At 51.7% G+C, this 15,872-nt stretch overlaps 1 protein-coding gene across 4 annotated transcripts in view; it reads right to left on the reverse strand.

Annotated features, from left to right (window-relative positions):
- The window catches only part of IQCA1 (IQ motif containing with AAA domain 1), a 188,575-nt gene that overhangs the window by 17,211 nt on the left and 155,492 nt on the right, over positions 1-15,872 (reverse strand). For all 4 annotated transcript variants that reach the window (NM_001206547.1, XM_010803867.4, XM_015467211.3 and 1 more), the window contains one exon: positions 7,870-7,956. In NM_001206547.1, coding sequence (NP_001193476.1) covers positions 7,870-7,956 — 87 coding nt within the window. The remainder of the gene's footprint in view (positions 1-7,869; positions 7,957-15,872) is intronic.

Raw genomic sequence — 15,872 nt, forward strand, 5'->3', positions numbered from 1 at the left:
TCATTCAGCCATCCTCGTGGGTGTAGCGGTATTGCGTTGCGATTTTGACTTGTATCTCCCTGGAGGCTAATGATGTTCGCATCTTTTCATGTGCTTACTGGCCATTTGTATACTTTGTTTGAAAAAAAATGTGTATTCAGATCTTTGGCCTTTTAAAAACTGCGGTTATTTGTCTTTGTAATGTTGACTTGCAAGGGTCATTTATATGTTCTAGATACAGATTCTTTGTCAGATAAATGATTTGCCAATATTCTGAGTTGTCTTTTCGCTTTCTTGATGATTTCTTTTACAACAAAAAATTTTTAGCTTTGATGAGGTTCAGTTTAAGCTTCCTTTTGTTGCCTGTGCTTTTGATGTCCTGTCCAAGACACCACTGCTTAATGCAAGGTCACGAAGATGCATGTCTCCATTTTCTTCTAAGAGTTTTATTGGCATAGCTCTTTCTTTTAGGCCCATGAGGCATTATTGGTTAACTGTGTGAGGTAGGGGTCCAAGCTCATTCTTCTGCAGGTGGCAATCCAATGGTCCCAGCAGCATTGGTTGAAAAGACTATTCTCTCTCCATTGAATTGTCTGGGCACCTCTGTAAAAAAAAAATCAATTGACTGTAAATGTGAGGGTTTATTTCTGGACTCAGTTCTATTCCATTGACTGAGAGGTCTTTCCTGAGGCCAGCCTCACACGGTCCTGATTGTTGCAGGTTTGTGGTAAGTTTTCAAACTGGGAAGAGTCCTCCAATTCTGTTCTTTTCCAAGACTGCTTTGGCTGTTCTGGGTCCCTTGAATTTCTGTATGGATTTCAAGATCAGCTTGTCAATTTCTTGCAAATAAGCCAGCTGGAATCCTGACGGGGACTGTGTTGAATCTGTGGATCAATCTGGGGATTCTTGCTATATTAACAATATTAAGGTTTTCAATCCATGAACATGATGTATCCTCCTACTTATCGAGGTCTTCATTATTTTTTCAGCAATTTTGATTTGTAGTCTTCAGAGTAGAAGTCTTCCACTTCTTTTGTTAAGTCTGTTCCTATTTTTTGAATGGTATTATAAATGGAATTGTTTTCTTAATACTAATTTTTTCACAGTAAGTGTGTAGAAGGCACTTACTTTGAATATTGGTCTTGTATCCTTCCCTGTAATCTCACTGAATGTTTTCATTAGTTTCTAAAACTGCTTTTAGTGCATCCCTTTGGGTTTTCTATATACAAGATCATGTCATCTGCAAATATAGTTTTATTTCTTCCTTTTCAGTATTATGCTTTGCTTTTCATTTACTTTTCTTCCCTGACTGCCCTGGCGCCTGTTCCTGTTCAGTTGCTTCAGTCATACCTGACTCTTTGCGACCCCAGGCTCCTCTGTCCATGGGATTTTCCCGGCAAGAATACTGGAGTGGGTTGCCATTTCCTCCTCCAAGGGATCTTCCTGACCCAGGGATTGAACCCACATCTCCTGCATCTGCACTGTGGGCAGATTTTTTACCACTGAGCCACTGGGGAAGCCTGATTGTCCTAGTGAGAATCTTCAATATAATGTTGGAGAAAAGCCTGGCATGCTGCAGTCCATGGGGTCACAAAGAGTCAGACATGAGTGAACGACTGAACTGAACTGAAAAGAGGTGATCTTAAGGGAAAAACATCCGGTCTTTTACCATTAAGGATGATGTTAGCTCTGGATTTTTTGTAGATGCTCTTTATCAGGCTGAGGAAGTTTCTTTTTCTATTTTTTTTTTTTTTAAATCATGAAGGGGTGTTCGCTTTTGTCAAATGCTTTTTTCTGCATCTGTTGAGATGATGGTGTGGTTCCTGTCCTTTATTTTAATGATATAGTGTATTACATTAATTGACTTTTGGATGCTAAGCTGGGCTAAATCCCACTCGGTCATGGTGTATAATCCTTTTTCTGTGTTGTTAGATTCAGTTGAGAAGAGACTTTCTGTAATGTAACTCACAGAGAGAACAAGATGGGATTTTTACAGCAAAATAAATCCCACAGTCTGGGCCTGAAGCCAGACCACCAGGCAGCTTCCGACCATTTCCTCCTGCACTCACAGGAGTCCAGAGCCTGCAAGTCTCCATCAGGAGGGAACAATGGCCTTGCAGGACTCCATCCAGGAAGCATGGGTTGGGACTGGGGACAACAGAGGAGCTTAAAAGAGGGCAGAGCACAAGAGAGGGGTGACCGGAAATAAGGCTTCCTGAAACCCCGGAAATGGGTGTCAGGACGGAAACCTGCTCTTGAAGCTGTACCCTAACCCTGACCCTAGGCCTTTGCAGAAACCTGCCGTTACGCAGATCCATGCCTCTGGGCTGCCTGGGATGGGAGAGATGTCTGTTGGGCCTTGACTATGCTACTGGCCCATGGGCGCCAGGCTGTGTGCAAAAATGAAAAGCTCAAGGATAGAACTCCATATTGCTGTTGTTCAGTCCCTAAGTCATGTCTGACTCTTTGAGACTCCATGGACTGCATGCACTGGGCTTCCCTGTCCTTTGGCATCTTCCTGAGCTTACTCAAACTCATGTCCATTGAGTCAGTGATGCCATCCAACCATCTCATCCTCTGTCATCCCCTTCTCCTCCCGTCTTCACTCTTTCTCAGCATCAGGGTCTTTTTCAATGAGTTGGCTCTTTGCATCAGGTGGCCAGAAGTATTGGAAATTCAGCTTCAGTCCTTCAAACGAATATTCAGGGTTGATTTCCTTTAGGATTGACTTGATCTCCTTGCTCTCTCTTGAGAAGGACTCTCAAGAGTCTTCTCCAGCACCCCAATTCAAAAGCATCAATTCTTTAGTGCTCAGGCTTCTCTATGGTCCAACTCTCACATCCATCCATGACTACTGGAAAAATCATAGCTTTGACTACACAGATCTTGATTGGAAAAGTGAAGTCTCTGCTTTTTAACATGCTGTCTAGGTTTGTCATAGCTTTCCTTCCGAGGAGCACGTCTTTTAATTTCATGGCTGCAGTCATCGTCCTCAGTGATTTTGGAGAGACCAAGAAGATAAAAACTGTCATTGTTTCCACTTTTTCCTCTTCTGTTTGCCGTGAAGTAATGGGACCGGATGCCATGATCTTAAGTTTTTTAAATGCTGAGTTTTAAGCCAGCTTTTTCACTCTCCTCTTGCACCCTTATCAAAAGGCTCTTTAGTTCCTCTTCACTCTCTGCCATTAGAGTGGTGTCATCTGCATATGAGCCATGGTTATACTAAAAAAGCAACCCTTTGGAAAACCAGGAAGAGGAGCAGGGTGATGAAGGTGGCGATGGAGGAGGAGAGCTGGGCAGGCCCTGGCTGCGCTGGCAGCATAGTGGTGGAGGCGTCCCATGGGTGATTCTGGTTGATGCCAGGTATCGGCATCCGATCCTCAGGAAAGAGCTGCAGACTGGGGATGGAGTGTAGCATCCGTTGTCTAAGTGGTAATTTCTTTAAGGTATGAGATGGTGCCCAAGGAGGGCAAGGAAAAAAGGTCCATGGGCTTGAGATGGAACCTCGGTGAGCATGTGTGTATTTAATGGAGTGTTTTGACGCGCATGGAGGAGAGAAAGAAGAAATCATTGGTGGGGTCTGAGGAGACCAGGAGAAGGCAGGCGATAGAGGCTAAGAGAGGACAGACTTTTATAAATGGGGGCTCACTGGCAAAATGGATTTCAAAAAACTTTGTGAGAGCAGTTTCCATGGAGCTGGAGAACATCAAGTGGAAGTAGTGGGTGGAAGAGTGAGTGTGGATGGTTGAGAATAGACTGGTCTTTTAAGAAGCTTGGTGGAGAACAGTGCAAAGTTTTGCTGGGAGATTCCCTGGTGGCTCAGACGGTAAAGCGTCTGCCTGCAATGTGGGAGACCTGGGTTCAATCCCTGAGTCAGGAAGATCCCCTGAAGAAGGAAATGGCAACCCACTCCAGTACTCACGCATGGAAAATTCCATGGATGGAGAAGCCTGGTGGGCTATAGTCCATGGGGTCACAGAGAGTCGGACACGACTGAGCGACTTCACTTTCTTTCTTTCTTATGGTGAGTGTGGGGTAACATGAAACTGCCCAAAGATTGGAAGGAAGTCTGATCCCCGGACCCTGGTGGGACTGGAGACTGCCACTCTGGGGGTGGGGGGTGGGCAGAGATGCACTTGTGAGGTCTGAACCCACCCCCGGCAAACAGGTGGCCACGGTGAGAGTGGTGCGGTCCTGCCTGTTCCGAAGCAGAGATGATACTGCTGTGCCTGCCAATGTCAGGGATGTGCAAACCTAACCAGCCTGTTTGGGTAACAAATGTTGACCCTGGGCTGCTCCAGAGTGACATCTTTGCAGATGGTGAGTCCCCTTCGGAGGGGATGGAAATGAAAAGTGAGTCTGTTCGGCCAGCAGCCCCCTGCCCCCAGGCTACCCTGTTCCTGTTCAGAGCCGCGTCCATTACACACGAGACCCGCACGCTCACGCGTCACGCTGGCCAACATCTCCACTGACCCCTGGCAACCTTTGGGGCCAACGCCCCTACGGCGGGACCTGCCAGGCCTGCCCCACCTTTTGTTGCCGGCGATCTCAAATTTATGTCTGACGTGCACGCGGCAGTCCCTGTGTGCTTTTCTGCAGTCAGCTCCATCAAACCAACCCAGCCCTCGTGGAGGCCCGACTGGGATGCGGGGAGGGCTCCCACGTGCTGCAGCCACGAGGCTAATGGAGCAGAAAACGCAGCAGTGTCTCGTCCTGCCTCACGCTGTACTGCCTTCGTCTTGTATACCGACAATTGACTGATGGGGTAGCTGAGGGCCGTGGAGAGGATGGCCGTCCTCCTGCGAGGGGAGGGGAGGGCGCAGACCCAGCATCCACCTGGTCCCCAGGGGGCTGGGCACTGAGGACGTCGTTGGGGGCAGAACTGGGGTGCCAGGGGGCTCTGGAGCCCAGCACTGTTGGCTCTGAGACCAGAGGGCCCCACGTGCAGTCTTCAGGACGTGGTCTGGAGCATGAGGGTTGAGGAGGGCGGACACAGGGGTAGCAGAAGCTCGGAGGGCAGAGCAGGAAGTCAGTGCTGATGCCAGAGCCACATCCAGGCGCGGAGAAGGGGCCTGCGTCTGAGTCCCAGAGCTGCCCGGGACCAATGGTGCGCCCTCTCTGGCTTAGTGTTTCCTAAAGAATCTGCCTGCCAGTGCAGGAGATGCAGAAAACGTGGGTTCGATTCCTTGGATCAGGAAGATCCCCTGGAGGAGGAAATGGCAACCGACTCCAGTGTTCTTGCCTGGAGAATCCCATGGACAGAGGAGCCTGGTGGGCTGCAGTCCATGGGGTAACAGAGAGTCAGACAGGACTCAGCACATGCAAAACGGGAACGCCGCCTCCCTTCTCCTCAGGCCCACTAAGCGCTCCAGATCTATGCTTTGTGCTCCAGGGACCTCTGCTGCCTGCTGCAGCAGCCCGCGGGGTCCCTGTGCCCCGCAGCTCTGCACCAGGAGCTGTCACCTCTTAGGACTGGGCCAGCCTCCACATTGAACCTCTGAAAGGGCCTTGACACAGAGGTGGAGGCATCGAGGGTAGGGTTAGTCACTGTGGGTGAGAGGTTTTCCCAAGGGGTGTTCCTGGAATGCCCTCGAATGCCCTGGGCTGCTGCCGGGAGTCCTCTGGGCTGTGGCCGTGGCAGGGGGGTGATTTCTCTGCAGCTGGACATGTTTCTCTAGGTCTCAGGGCCTTGGACGTGGGGAGCCTTTGGACGCAGGCTGGGCCGAGTGGTAGTTAGGATGCTGGGGTCCTTGGGCGGCCAGGTGATGCAACGTGGAGCTTCTCGTCTGTGGATGCAGTGAACGCCCTCGGCGTTCGGTGGTCACCTTCAGAGCATGACTGTCCAATGCTCACAGCCGCCTCAAGCCCACGGGCAAGGACAGATGTCAGAGGCTGGGGGCGGGGAGGAAAGCAGAGGAGAGCGGACCCGGTGCTGGCCCCGGAGGCAGGAGGCAGGAGGCAGCAGGAACCCCGCTGTCCGGGGGGCAGGTACAGGACTCGGGGCTGGAAGATGCTCGCGGGGTGGTTCTCTGCCGGCTGGCTCTCCTCCAGCACTGGAGCTGGGGCCCCCGCAGGGCCAGAGGGGTCTGCATGCCTCCCCCGCCCACCCATCCTCAGCAACTCTGTCTGTGCCTGGGCTGGTTCAGGCAGCCCAGCCCGTCTTGTGGGCCCCTGGGGACCCGGGACCCTTCTGCTTGTATTCATCAGGCGTCCTGGGATTTCCCTGTACCGTGAATCAGGTTCCAGTGCAGTGAATCCCCTGACAGACGAAAGAGTTTCCTAATGCAGAGGCGGACAGAATAAATGTACAATTTGTCCACGACAAAGACTGTGCCACCAAAGGCCTTCATCTTCTACAGGAACGAGACTAGTCAGGGACCATACTTGTGGGGACCACAGCCTGTGTGCGGGGTGAGCAAGAAAAGGGCCGCTTCAGGGGAGGCTTCTGGGGCCCCTTCACGGTGACCCCCCTGGCTAGGGTCGGGGGCGTCTGCTGAACTCACATTTATTCCCTGCAGTCAGCACTCCCTCAAAGCCTGCCAGCCCGCCGCCCTCTGGCTCTCAAACGGGCTCGCTCATCCCTCTCATTGTCCCTCAACGCAGGGGCACAGGGGAACAGCCGTAATTGCTGGTGACAGCCGGACAGCTTGAGGGGGTCCTGGGAGAGGACTTGAGGGGGGCTTCGTGAACTCAGAGGCTGGTCTCTCTGCAACTCTTTAGCCAGCTAAGGGGGTGGAGGCTCAGAGAGGTTGACTTACTTGCTCAGGGACACACAGCTAACTAAGGTGAAGGCCCGGGACACATTTCTGAATTCTCGTATTTTCCAGGCTGATGCCCAGCCGGAGGTCCCTTGCCCATTAAAGAGACCAAACTTCCGATGACATTAAGTGTGTGACACCTTGAACTAAATACTGCCTTTCATCTCTCTTGAGATTTACTGTAGCAACTGCCTTCAAGTTCACATCTACGTGAACTTTTTAAATTTTATTATTTAAAAAAAAACCTAATTTTTATTGGAGTCTAGTTGCCTTACTGCGTGTGGACTTCTTTTTAAATGTAGCAACGTCACCAGCAGAGGGAGCTACCTACCAGCTTCCCAGATTAAATAATAAATGAGTCCTCTTAAGAGTTTCCAAAATGACAGGGCAATCAAGGCTCATTTGGGGAAGAAAAGATTGAGCTTTCATTCTTTATCCAAATCATCTCTACCTGCTAAAAATGATGTATAATACATAAGGCTCAAAAGTGATTAAAATCCTTATGAATTTAATCAGAAATTCACAGTTAACCACTATTTGCTTTGGTGCAAATTGATGTGGAATAACAATCATGTGTATCTGCAAATTTTTTTTTTTTTAACTTGTGGGAAATTTGCTGGTGATTTGTGGGGGTGGGTGGGGGGAAGTGCGGGGGAGGGGAGCCATTGAAACGAGAGAAAAGGCGGAAGGAAGCAATTGACACAGGGCTCCCAGGGGAACCCTGGACGTGGGGGCGCTTGGCGGGTCTATGCACCGTCTTTGTTCATAAATTTCAGGCCTTTGGCTATTTATTGTGATGAACAATAGGAAATCCTAATAATAACTCCTGTGTGTGCCATTGGCCGTGGCCGAGCAGAGTTCTCTCGATTGTTCTTGACTGTGAATCCTATGTTTGGGTTTAAGGCTCCCCTCCCCCCTTCTCCATCCTTTCTTTCATTTTTCTTCTAAATTATGCCTCGTAAAAATCAGACACTGGATCCTTTCAGATACAGACAAGCGCTCAGGGCAGAGAGCGCCGGCCCCTTGTTTCCTTCCTCCCTTGAACAAGCAAGACCTTCTTGAGAGATCGAGGTGGTCCCTGGGACGGGGCCGCCTTGGGAGGAGAGAAAAGGCCCCACTGAGAAGGCCTCACCTTTCTTTCCGCGTGGGGCACTTTTTTGTAGAAGGTTTTCTCGGTGTCTCCGATCCATACCACGGAGGGCTGGAGCTTGCGGGCCACCTGCGAGGAGAAACAGTTGGTTGTAAACGTGTTTACTCTGGGGTGCACTCTTGACCCGCCCTGGGAACAGCAGGACGGACTGGGACGGTCCGCCGGGACAGCAGCGCCTCGCGAGGCTGCACTGCGCATGCGCGCTGCATCTTCCTTTGCTTCAGGACGTGGGCGCTGGTGGTCAGGATGCCCTGGGGGTCCCTACATCCTGCGCCAAGGACCCTGACTGTCCACCGGCTTTGGCTTGAAATGAGCCAATAGTTTTCTGCTACAAACGAAGGGAACTGGGCCACGAGTTTTAATTACAGCCTATGCCCCACTCCCACGCTGATTCAAGTTTGCTCATTTTGAGAAAAGCCCGTTTCAGCACAGGGCCCCCGTGATGCCGTTTGTTCGTCTCCGTGGGCCTGCTGCCTTTGTGGCCGTGGTTTCATCTGGAAGGTGGCTCTGAGCCCCTCCCGGGGCGAGCGGGTCTTCATGACTGCGCTAGGACTTACCGTGGGCCCATGAATAATTGCCACACACCTAACAATCTCTTCAAAGCGCCCCCATGATAGCGGAGTTCGGGTATTTTTGCAACAATTTGTGCTTTGTGCAAAATTGTACCAGATAAAAGCCGTCTCCAGTCACAGTGAATGCAGTGTTATGTACTCCTATTTTTATATATCTTTAAACATCATTAAGGCAGCAGGTGTGATTTTTAAACCAAGACAGACATTTAATAAATGATGGAAAAGTCACTGGGAACACTGGCTGGGTCCGTTTTCCCCTGGCACTATGTACCAGGGGAAGCAGATTATGCAGGTTCAAAGACAAAAGTGGATTCCGCTTGATCCCGGTGCCGGTCTGGCCCTGGGCTGGGACTTGTGTCCAGTCCCACACATGCCAGGACGTTCAGAGAGGAAATGGTGCCAGCCAACCACCCTGTGGTCGGCGTTATGTTTTAGACCCCAAGCCACAGAGCTCAGGAGTCCGGAACCCTAAGTTTCAATCTCAGTAACCCAAGGCAGCTTGATGGGAAGCATATAAAATAGCCAGTGAGCCAGGCTCAGGCCACACGCGTCGCACACTGCCTCTATCACACACAAGGTCACGGCCAGCACCGACCAGCACCGACCAGCACTTCCTCTACTCAGAGGATGGGACCTGTGATAACTCACTCACATTCATTACAACTCTATGGTGCAGGTAATATCATCACCATCCCTGTTTGCAGATGGGGAAACTGAGGCTCAAAAATGCTCCGTGACCCGTCCAAGGTCATGCAGCTAGATGGTGGCAGAAGCGGGATGCCAGTCCAGGGTGCTGGCTACCACATCCTCAGTTCCTCTTACTTCCTTGAGCCAGACCCTCTGGCACCCTCCCTGGCTTCACCAGACACGTCGAACCATCGCCAAGTCTGTCCACTCCCTTCCTAATCTCTTTCAATCACGTCATCCATTCCCTCAGCTCCTGATGTGAACCCCCAATTTCTCTCCAGTTGGTCTGCCCACTGCAGTCAGTGGGACCCATTCCAGTGCCCTGGGGGCAGGCCCCAAGTAACCACTGTTCTGCTCAAAGCTATTTGGAGTTGAAGTCAAAAGCTTCTCTACTTTCAGCCCCCAAAGAAAATAAGAAGATGAGATACTGGATATAAAAGGTTTTCAGCTTCTCAGGATACTTTATAATAACAAAGGCACAATTTTTATTCTTTGCAATCCCTCCTATAAAAATCTTAAGCTTTAGAACGGAAACCAATGGCAAAACAATTTTCGCATAAACAGTTGTCTGCAGTCTCAGGCTAGCTCGTGTGCTCATGGAGGCTGCAGACCGGCCTCTCTGGTGTCCAGCTGGCAAACGACGGCTTTTGCCTGGCTCTTTTTGTGTGCCTGTGTTCTCTCAGGCCAGCTGTTCTTAACGGGAATCACAGATGTGAGTCCCAAGTGTCCCCATTTTCCTTTTCTCTTTCTGCTTTTAATAAGGTAAGCCACGCAGATGGACTGGAAACACGGGCATCATTTTAGCTTGGGGTAATTCTGAAAGCAGCAGTCTTCCTTCCAGCCTCTTATCTAAAGTTGTTTTGAAAACGTGCCCACAACGTTCCACTGACCATGAACGCCGAGGAACTGCTCCCTCGTTCCGAGCAGTGGGGGAATTCCACACTTCCTGTGTTTCTAACATGCACTTGTCAAGGGTTTCCTTCCTCAGGACGGTCACCTGCTCTGGGGCTCCCAGGGCTGTGCAGGGGGCTTGGGTGACCACGTGGTTTGGAAGGGCTCGGGGATTATCAAATGAACAGAAAACATTCCCCAGGCAAGTTCCTGGATGACACCGCAACAGTACAAGGAATGGGCACTTGCGAGTTGCCTTGAGATCCGGGACGCTACTGCTGCTCCTTCACCATGGCAGGTGTGAAGCCAGGTGCATCTCACGCCACGCCCCTTTTGTACATGAGGTCACCGAGGCGGACAGAGAAGTCAGGAACGCGTGCCCCCCTCCACCAGCACGGGGATGTGTGGAACCCGGAGGCATCCCTGGGTAGGTCTGACACCCCCAGGCCCATGCCATCGCCCAGGCAGCAAGCTGCCGCGTTGCTATGGAGACAAGATGCCTATTCCACAGCATCTCCTACCCCTGGCCTGTGTCCTTTCCTATCACCTTTCATTCTAATAGGAAGAAAGGCTTTAAAAGCCGTCACTGTCTGTCTTGTCCTCCAGAGCGTGAATCTCTCTCTCTCTGACCTTCCTCGGTGGCGAGCCTGTTCAGGGGATGCCCGGGGACCTTGTTCAGTCCTGAGCAGAGAAGGAGGGTGCAGAAACCCGGGCCCTGCCAGGCCACACGCCTCTCCTACCAGGAAGAATGGAAAGACCTGAGACTCTTTTCCTTGGGGAAAAGAAGACTCCAGGGAGCAAGTGAACTGTTTTCAAATAGATGGATGGCTGTCATGGGGAGGAAAGCGGTTTTTATCATTTTGGGTCCAGTATATAGAATGAGGGCTTCCCTGGAAGCTCAGATGGTAAAGAATCTACGTGCAACGTGGGAGACCTGGGTTGGACCCCTGGGTCGGGAAGATCCCCTAGAGAAGGAAATGACAACCCACTCCAATATTCTTGCCTGGAGAATCCCATGGACAGAAGAACCCAGTAGGCTACAATCCATGGGGTCACAAGAGTCGGACACGACTGAGTGACTGAACAACAGCACTGTGGAACAAAATCCATTCTCTCATTTTCTGTTCATAAAACATTGACACAGGAGCTCTGATGTGCCGGGCACTGTGCTGGGTGCTGGGGCCCCTGACTTCAAGGAGTCCACCGGTGGGAGGGGACGGTGAGGTGGGGCTGGGAGGGTGGGCCAAGGAAAATGGGTGTCAGCAAGGACCACCTCTGACAGAAAGAGGGATAAGGGGATGAGGGCGGCAAGCAGATGTGGATGGTGCCAATGAGGGCTAAAGCAGACAGGATCTGCAAGGGTGTCTAGAAGGCACAGAGCCTGGAGGAGGGCATGCGTCTGCCACACCAGGGGCAGGAACCGGAGTGAAGGGCGGGGCTGTGCCCACATGGGCTGCTCAGGTCATTCTGGAAGGTGTCAGAAAGGCCTTGGCCTTGCCACGGAGCTTGCTTTTATCCTGGAAGCTGTTTGGAGTCTATAAGGGACTCGAATCGTGACCTTCGATCCTGGTGTGTTACCGAGAAATCCCTCTGGTGGACTGAGACGCATGACCAGCTGGCGGCTGTCTCCCAGGAAACCTCCCAGAGGTTGTGCTGGGAAGTGAGGCTGGAGGCAGGGAGAAGGTTAGGAGGCTTTTGGAGGAGAAGAGGTGAGGGCTTGAGCAAAGGAGTGGCAGGAGGGCAGGAAATGGGTATGAAGGGCGTTTAGATCTGCCAGACCTGATGGATAGCAAGGACATCCAACCAGTTACCCTGAAGGAAATCAGCCCTGAATGCTCATTGCAAGGACTGATACTGAAGCTGAAGCTCCAATACTCTGGCCACCTGATGCGAAGAGCCGACTCACTGGAAAAGACCCTGATGCTGGGAAAGACTGAGGGCAGGAGCATAAGGGGGTGACAGAGGACGGGATGGTTGGAGGGCATCACTGACTCAATGGACATGAGTTTGAGCAAACTCCAGGAAACGGTGAAGGACAGGGCAGCCTGGTGTGCTGCGGTCCACGGGGTTGAAAAGAGTTGGACACGACTGGGTGACTAAACAACAGCAGTGAGACCTGGTGATGGCTGGCTGAGGGATGAGGAAGCAGGGAGTTTCCCGTGCCGGGAGGCCTGGAGGCCAGGAGGACGAGGGCCCAGGAATCCAAACGGGACCAGATGAGGGATGAAAGATGAAGTCTGTTTAGGCCACGGGAGCCAGAGGGCAGCTGGACCTCCAGGCAGGAGGACTGGCGGGTCTAGGGGGCGGGCAGGAGGGAGGTGGGGCTGCAAAAGGCTCTGAGGCGGCAGTGGGGCCGTGGGAATGGGTGAGGGACGTGGGGAGAGTTGGGGAGGCCAGCCTGGGGCCGGGGAGTGGGGTCTCTGCAGCGGGGAGACACTGATGGCGGGGAGAAGGAAGGGGAGCCTGGGGAGATCAAAGGGGCATAGAAGAGGGAGTGGTCTCAGAGCCCAGGGAAGGGCAGCGGGGAGCCGGTGACAGCAGGCAGTGCTGGCCTGAGAGTCTGGCAACCAGGAGGTCATGGGTGGTGTGGAGGGGACGGAAGCCATGTGATAGGCAGCTGAGGAATGCATGGGACAGAGACAGGAAACGTGGGTAGGGCAGAGCTTGCAGATGGCATTGGGTGGGGAGGTAAAGCCCAGGAGAGGATGACCTTGATGAGGAGACACCCTTCCTGCTGTATAGCCACTGGGAGTGGGGAGGACCACGGTGGGTGCAGGCAGGGTGCCCGCCAGTCAGGACACGTCTACAGTGGCATCGCCTTGAACACACGCGCCCTGCAAATTCAGTCCTTTTTTGCCATGCAAAAGGAGTACTGGCAAAACTTCAGAACATACAGACACGCCTCCTCTGCCCCCTTTGCTGAGAACCACTCGCCAGTCCTCTCCTATCTTCACAGACCTTCCGCGACATGGATACTTGCAAACACGAGATGGCTCTTCACACACTGCCTTATATTCCTGTTCACGCTGCATGCAGTTTATTTCTCCAACAGCCTTTTACTAAGAAGCTCCATCACTTATGGATCTAGTCCCTGTTTTTCGAATATCTGGATGGTTTTCTGCCTTCTCGCTAAACCAAACAGGGCTTAAGATGGGCCTTTTGGGTCCATGAAGCTGCTAGGTCAAAGGACCTGCCTGCCGGCTCGTCACACTTGCACCCGTGTGGTCCCCCTGCCCTCCTCGAGGCCCTCTGTTCACACTCTCCTCCAGCCACAAATTTTTTTCACACTCTTCTCAACAAAGTATTAACAATAAAAAAACCTCTTTGCAAATTTGTTAATGAAAAATGGTATCCTTTGCTCTTTTAATTTTCATTTAGTAATGGAAAGGCGTCGTATAAATTACCCACAGATAGTTGGAGGTCATGGGCAATTAAATGTAATTAATCCACAAAGGAACTTTTCGGAAGTTACCGGGGCTAGTTTATTTCCATCGCCAGTAGAGGGCTCTGCAGTCCTACCGAATTATCAACTCCGGACTAAAGATACATTTCACCCAACATGCGCTTTTTCAAGTTCTGGAAAGGTCTAGCCAACAGTCTCTTTCCCATCCATGTGAATTTGATGGATTTGATCTTCTGTATTCTCCAAAGAAATGCTGTCAAACATCCACCATCAGGATGAACTTCTCTTGGGTTGGGATATAATGGCTTAATGATGAAAACCAGTTTGTGTTTGAATTGAACTACTAATTAGATCTGCCCAAATGACCCTTGGAAGTGTGGAAGTCCTTTCTGAAAGGGTGCTATTCTGCTTGCCACAGAGAACCCCAGGAAAACCCAGGTCTGTTTTTCAGGGGTTGTATCTTTACCAAACTGAAAAGGACAGTCCATCCAGCTAGGCAACCATCTGCCCGCCCTTCCATCCATCCATCCAAGCCACAGAGATTTGCTGAGCATCTGCAGTGGGAAGCAGGGAGGGCTGGGAAACACGGTCCCTGCCTGCAGAAGAAGTGGCCTCCTGTGTCTGAATGGGGGCTGTGGGCAGCCGGCAGTGGCCAGGCAGGAGGCTGCCCAGCTGGGGAAGATCTGGGACAGGGGGAGATTGGCAGGGGGTGGGGGGGTGGGGCGGGGAAGGCTCACTTTCCCGAACTATAGTCACTCGGATTCTGCTTCCATATTTAATATGTGAAAACGGCTTGTTCTCTATTTCCATTATTTAAAGATGATGATTTGTAAAATTTCTATTTCCCTGTATTATCTTTCATGTAATTGTAGAGGTTACTGGGTTGGCCAAAGGGTTTGTTCTGATTTTCTTGTTACGCCAGAGGAAAAACCTCAATGAACCTTTTGGCCAACCCAATACTCCACGTCCTTACTGGGTGTGAGCTGGGATAAACTGTGAATGTCAATTACAGGAAGAGCAGAGGTGGATTAAACAGTCCAGAACTGGGTGGGGCTGCCCTGTGACGGGAAGGAAGGTCAACGGAGGCAGAGGAGAGGACCAGAAGGGAGCTGGGGATGGAGGCACAGCGGATGGGCTGTGGCAGGTGGCATGGGGAAGCGGGTCAGTGCTGGTGGCAGGAGCCCACCGATACCACTGCTGGATTCGGAGGAGGCTGCTGTCTGGAGGGCGCCAGGCTTACAAGACCATCCAGACTATCTCCTGGAACCCCTTCCTCCTGGTTCACTCCCAGCTACACCAGAAATAACAGGTTCACGCCCATCCGCCTGACCTTGTGCCAACTCTGAGAAGCGCAGGTGTTAACACCTGGGCGCAAGGCCACACTCACCTTCCCCAGGCACCGTTTAGCCGCATTTAGGGCACCCCCTTCTTGAAGGGTTTTCAAATTGGCTAAAAATCCTTTAGCGCCTGTGACATTGTCCCTGCTCACCCCTACTGCCCACCACAGAGCAAGAGCAGATGCGGACCGCGCTTCGCAGCCCTCAGCCGATCCTGTGCCCCTCGTGGTGCCTGGGGGCATCCTCATGGCAGGAGGCACCCTGGGGCATCTGCGGTTGGGACCCGCCCTCCCCTCAGAGCCGCCCATCCTCCCTGGGGCAGTGGGACGCTCTCACTGCCACTGAGAACTAAAACTGCTCTAAAACAGAAAGTCTGTGGTTAAAAAAAAAGAGGTTTTGATGACTTTCAGTTCAGTTCAGTTCAGTTGCTCAGTGGTGTCTGACTCTGCGACGCCATGGACCGCAGCACGTCAGGCCTCCCTGTCTATCACAACTCCCGGGGCTTGCTCAAACTCGTGTCCATTGAGTCGGTGATGCCATCCAACCATCTCATCCTCTGTGGTCCCCTTCTCCTCCTGCCTTCAATCTTTCCCAGCATCAGGGTCTTTTCCATTGAGTCAGCTCTTCACATCAGGTGGCCAAAGTATTGGAGTTTCAGCTTTAGCATCAGTCCTTCCACTGAATATTCAGGACTGATTTCCTTGGGGATGGACTGGCTGGATCTCCTTGATGCCTTTGCTCAACCTGAAGCCCTCTCTGTGGTCCCGCAGGAGGGCCCTGCTTCCTGACAGCAGCTGCTCAGGCCTCATGGGCACCTGGCCCCCTCCTCCCACCCTGGTACCTCTATTTCCACACCTGATGCTCCACCAGAGCAGCTATCTCCTGTTTCTCTCTTCTCCTCTCCTCTCCTCCTTCACTGAACTCCCGCCATCCCCATTTGACCAGCTCTGTTTCGGGGTGGGGGGTCAGGTGTAGGTCTTTGCTCTGTCCTTACTGAATTTTGTAAAGGCAGGGCTAACATACTTGTTCTGTTTATTATACATCTGTTTCATTTTTAAAATCATCCACGAATATCCACGATGTCTTTGGGTTATT

Source organism: Bos taurus, chromosome 3, assembly GCF_002263795.3.
Source record: "Bos taurus isolate L1 Dominette 01449 registration number 42190680 breed Hereford chromosome 3, ARS-UCD2.0, whole genome shotgun sequence".
NCBI classification, from domain to species: Eukaryota; Metazoa; Chordata; class Mammalia; order Artiodactyla; family Bovidae; genus Bos; species Bos taurus.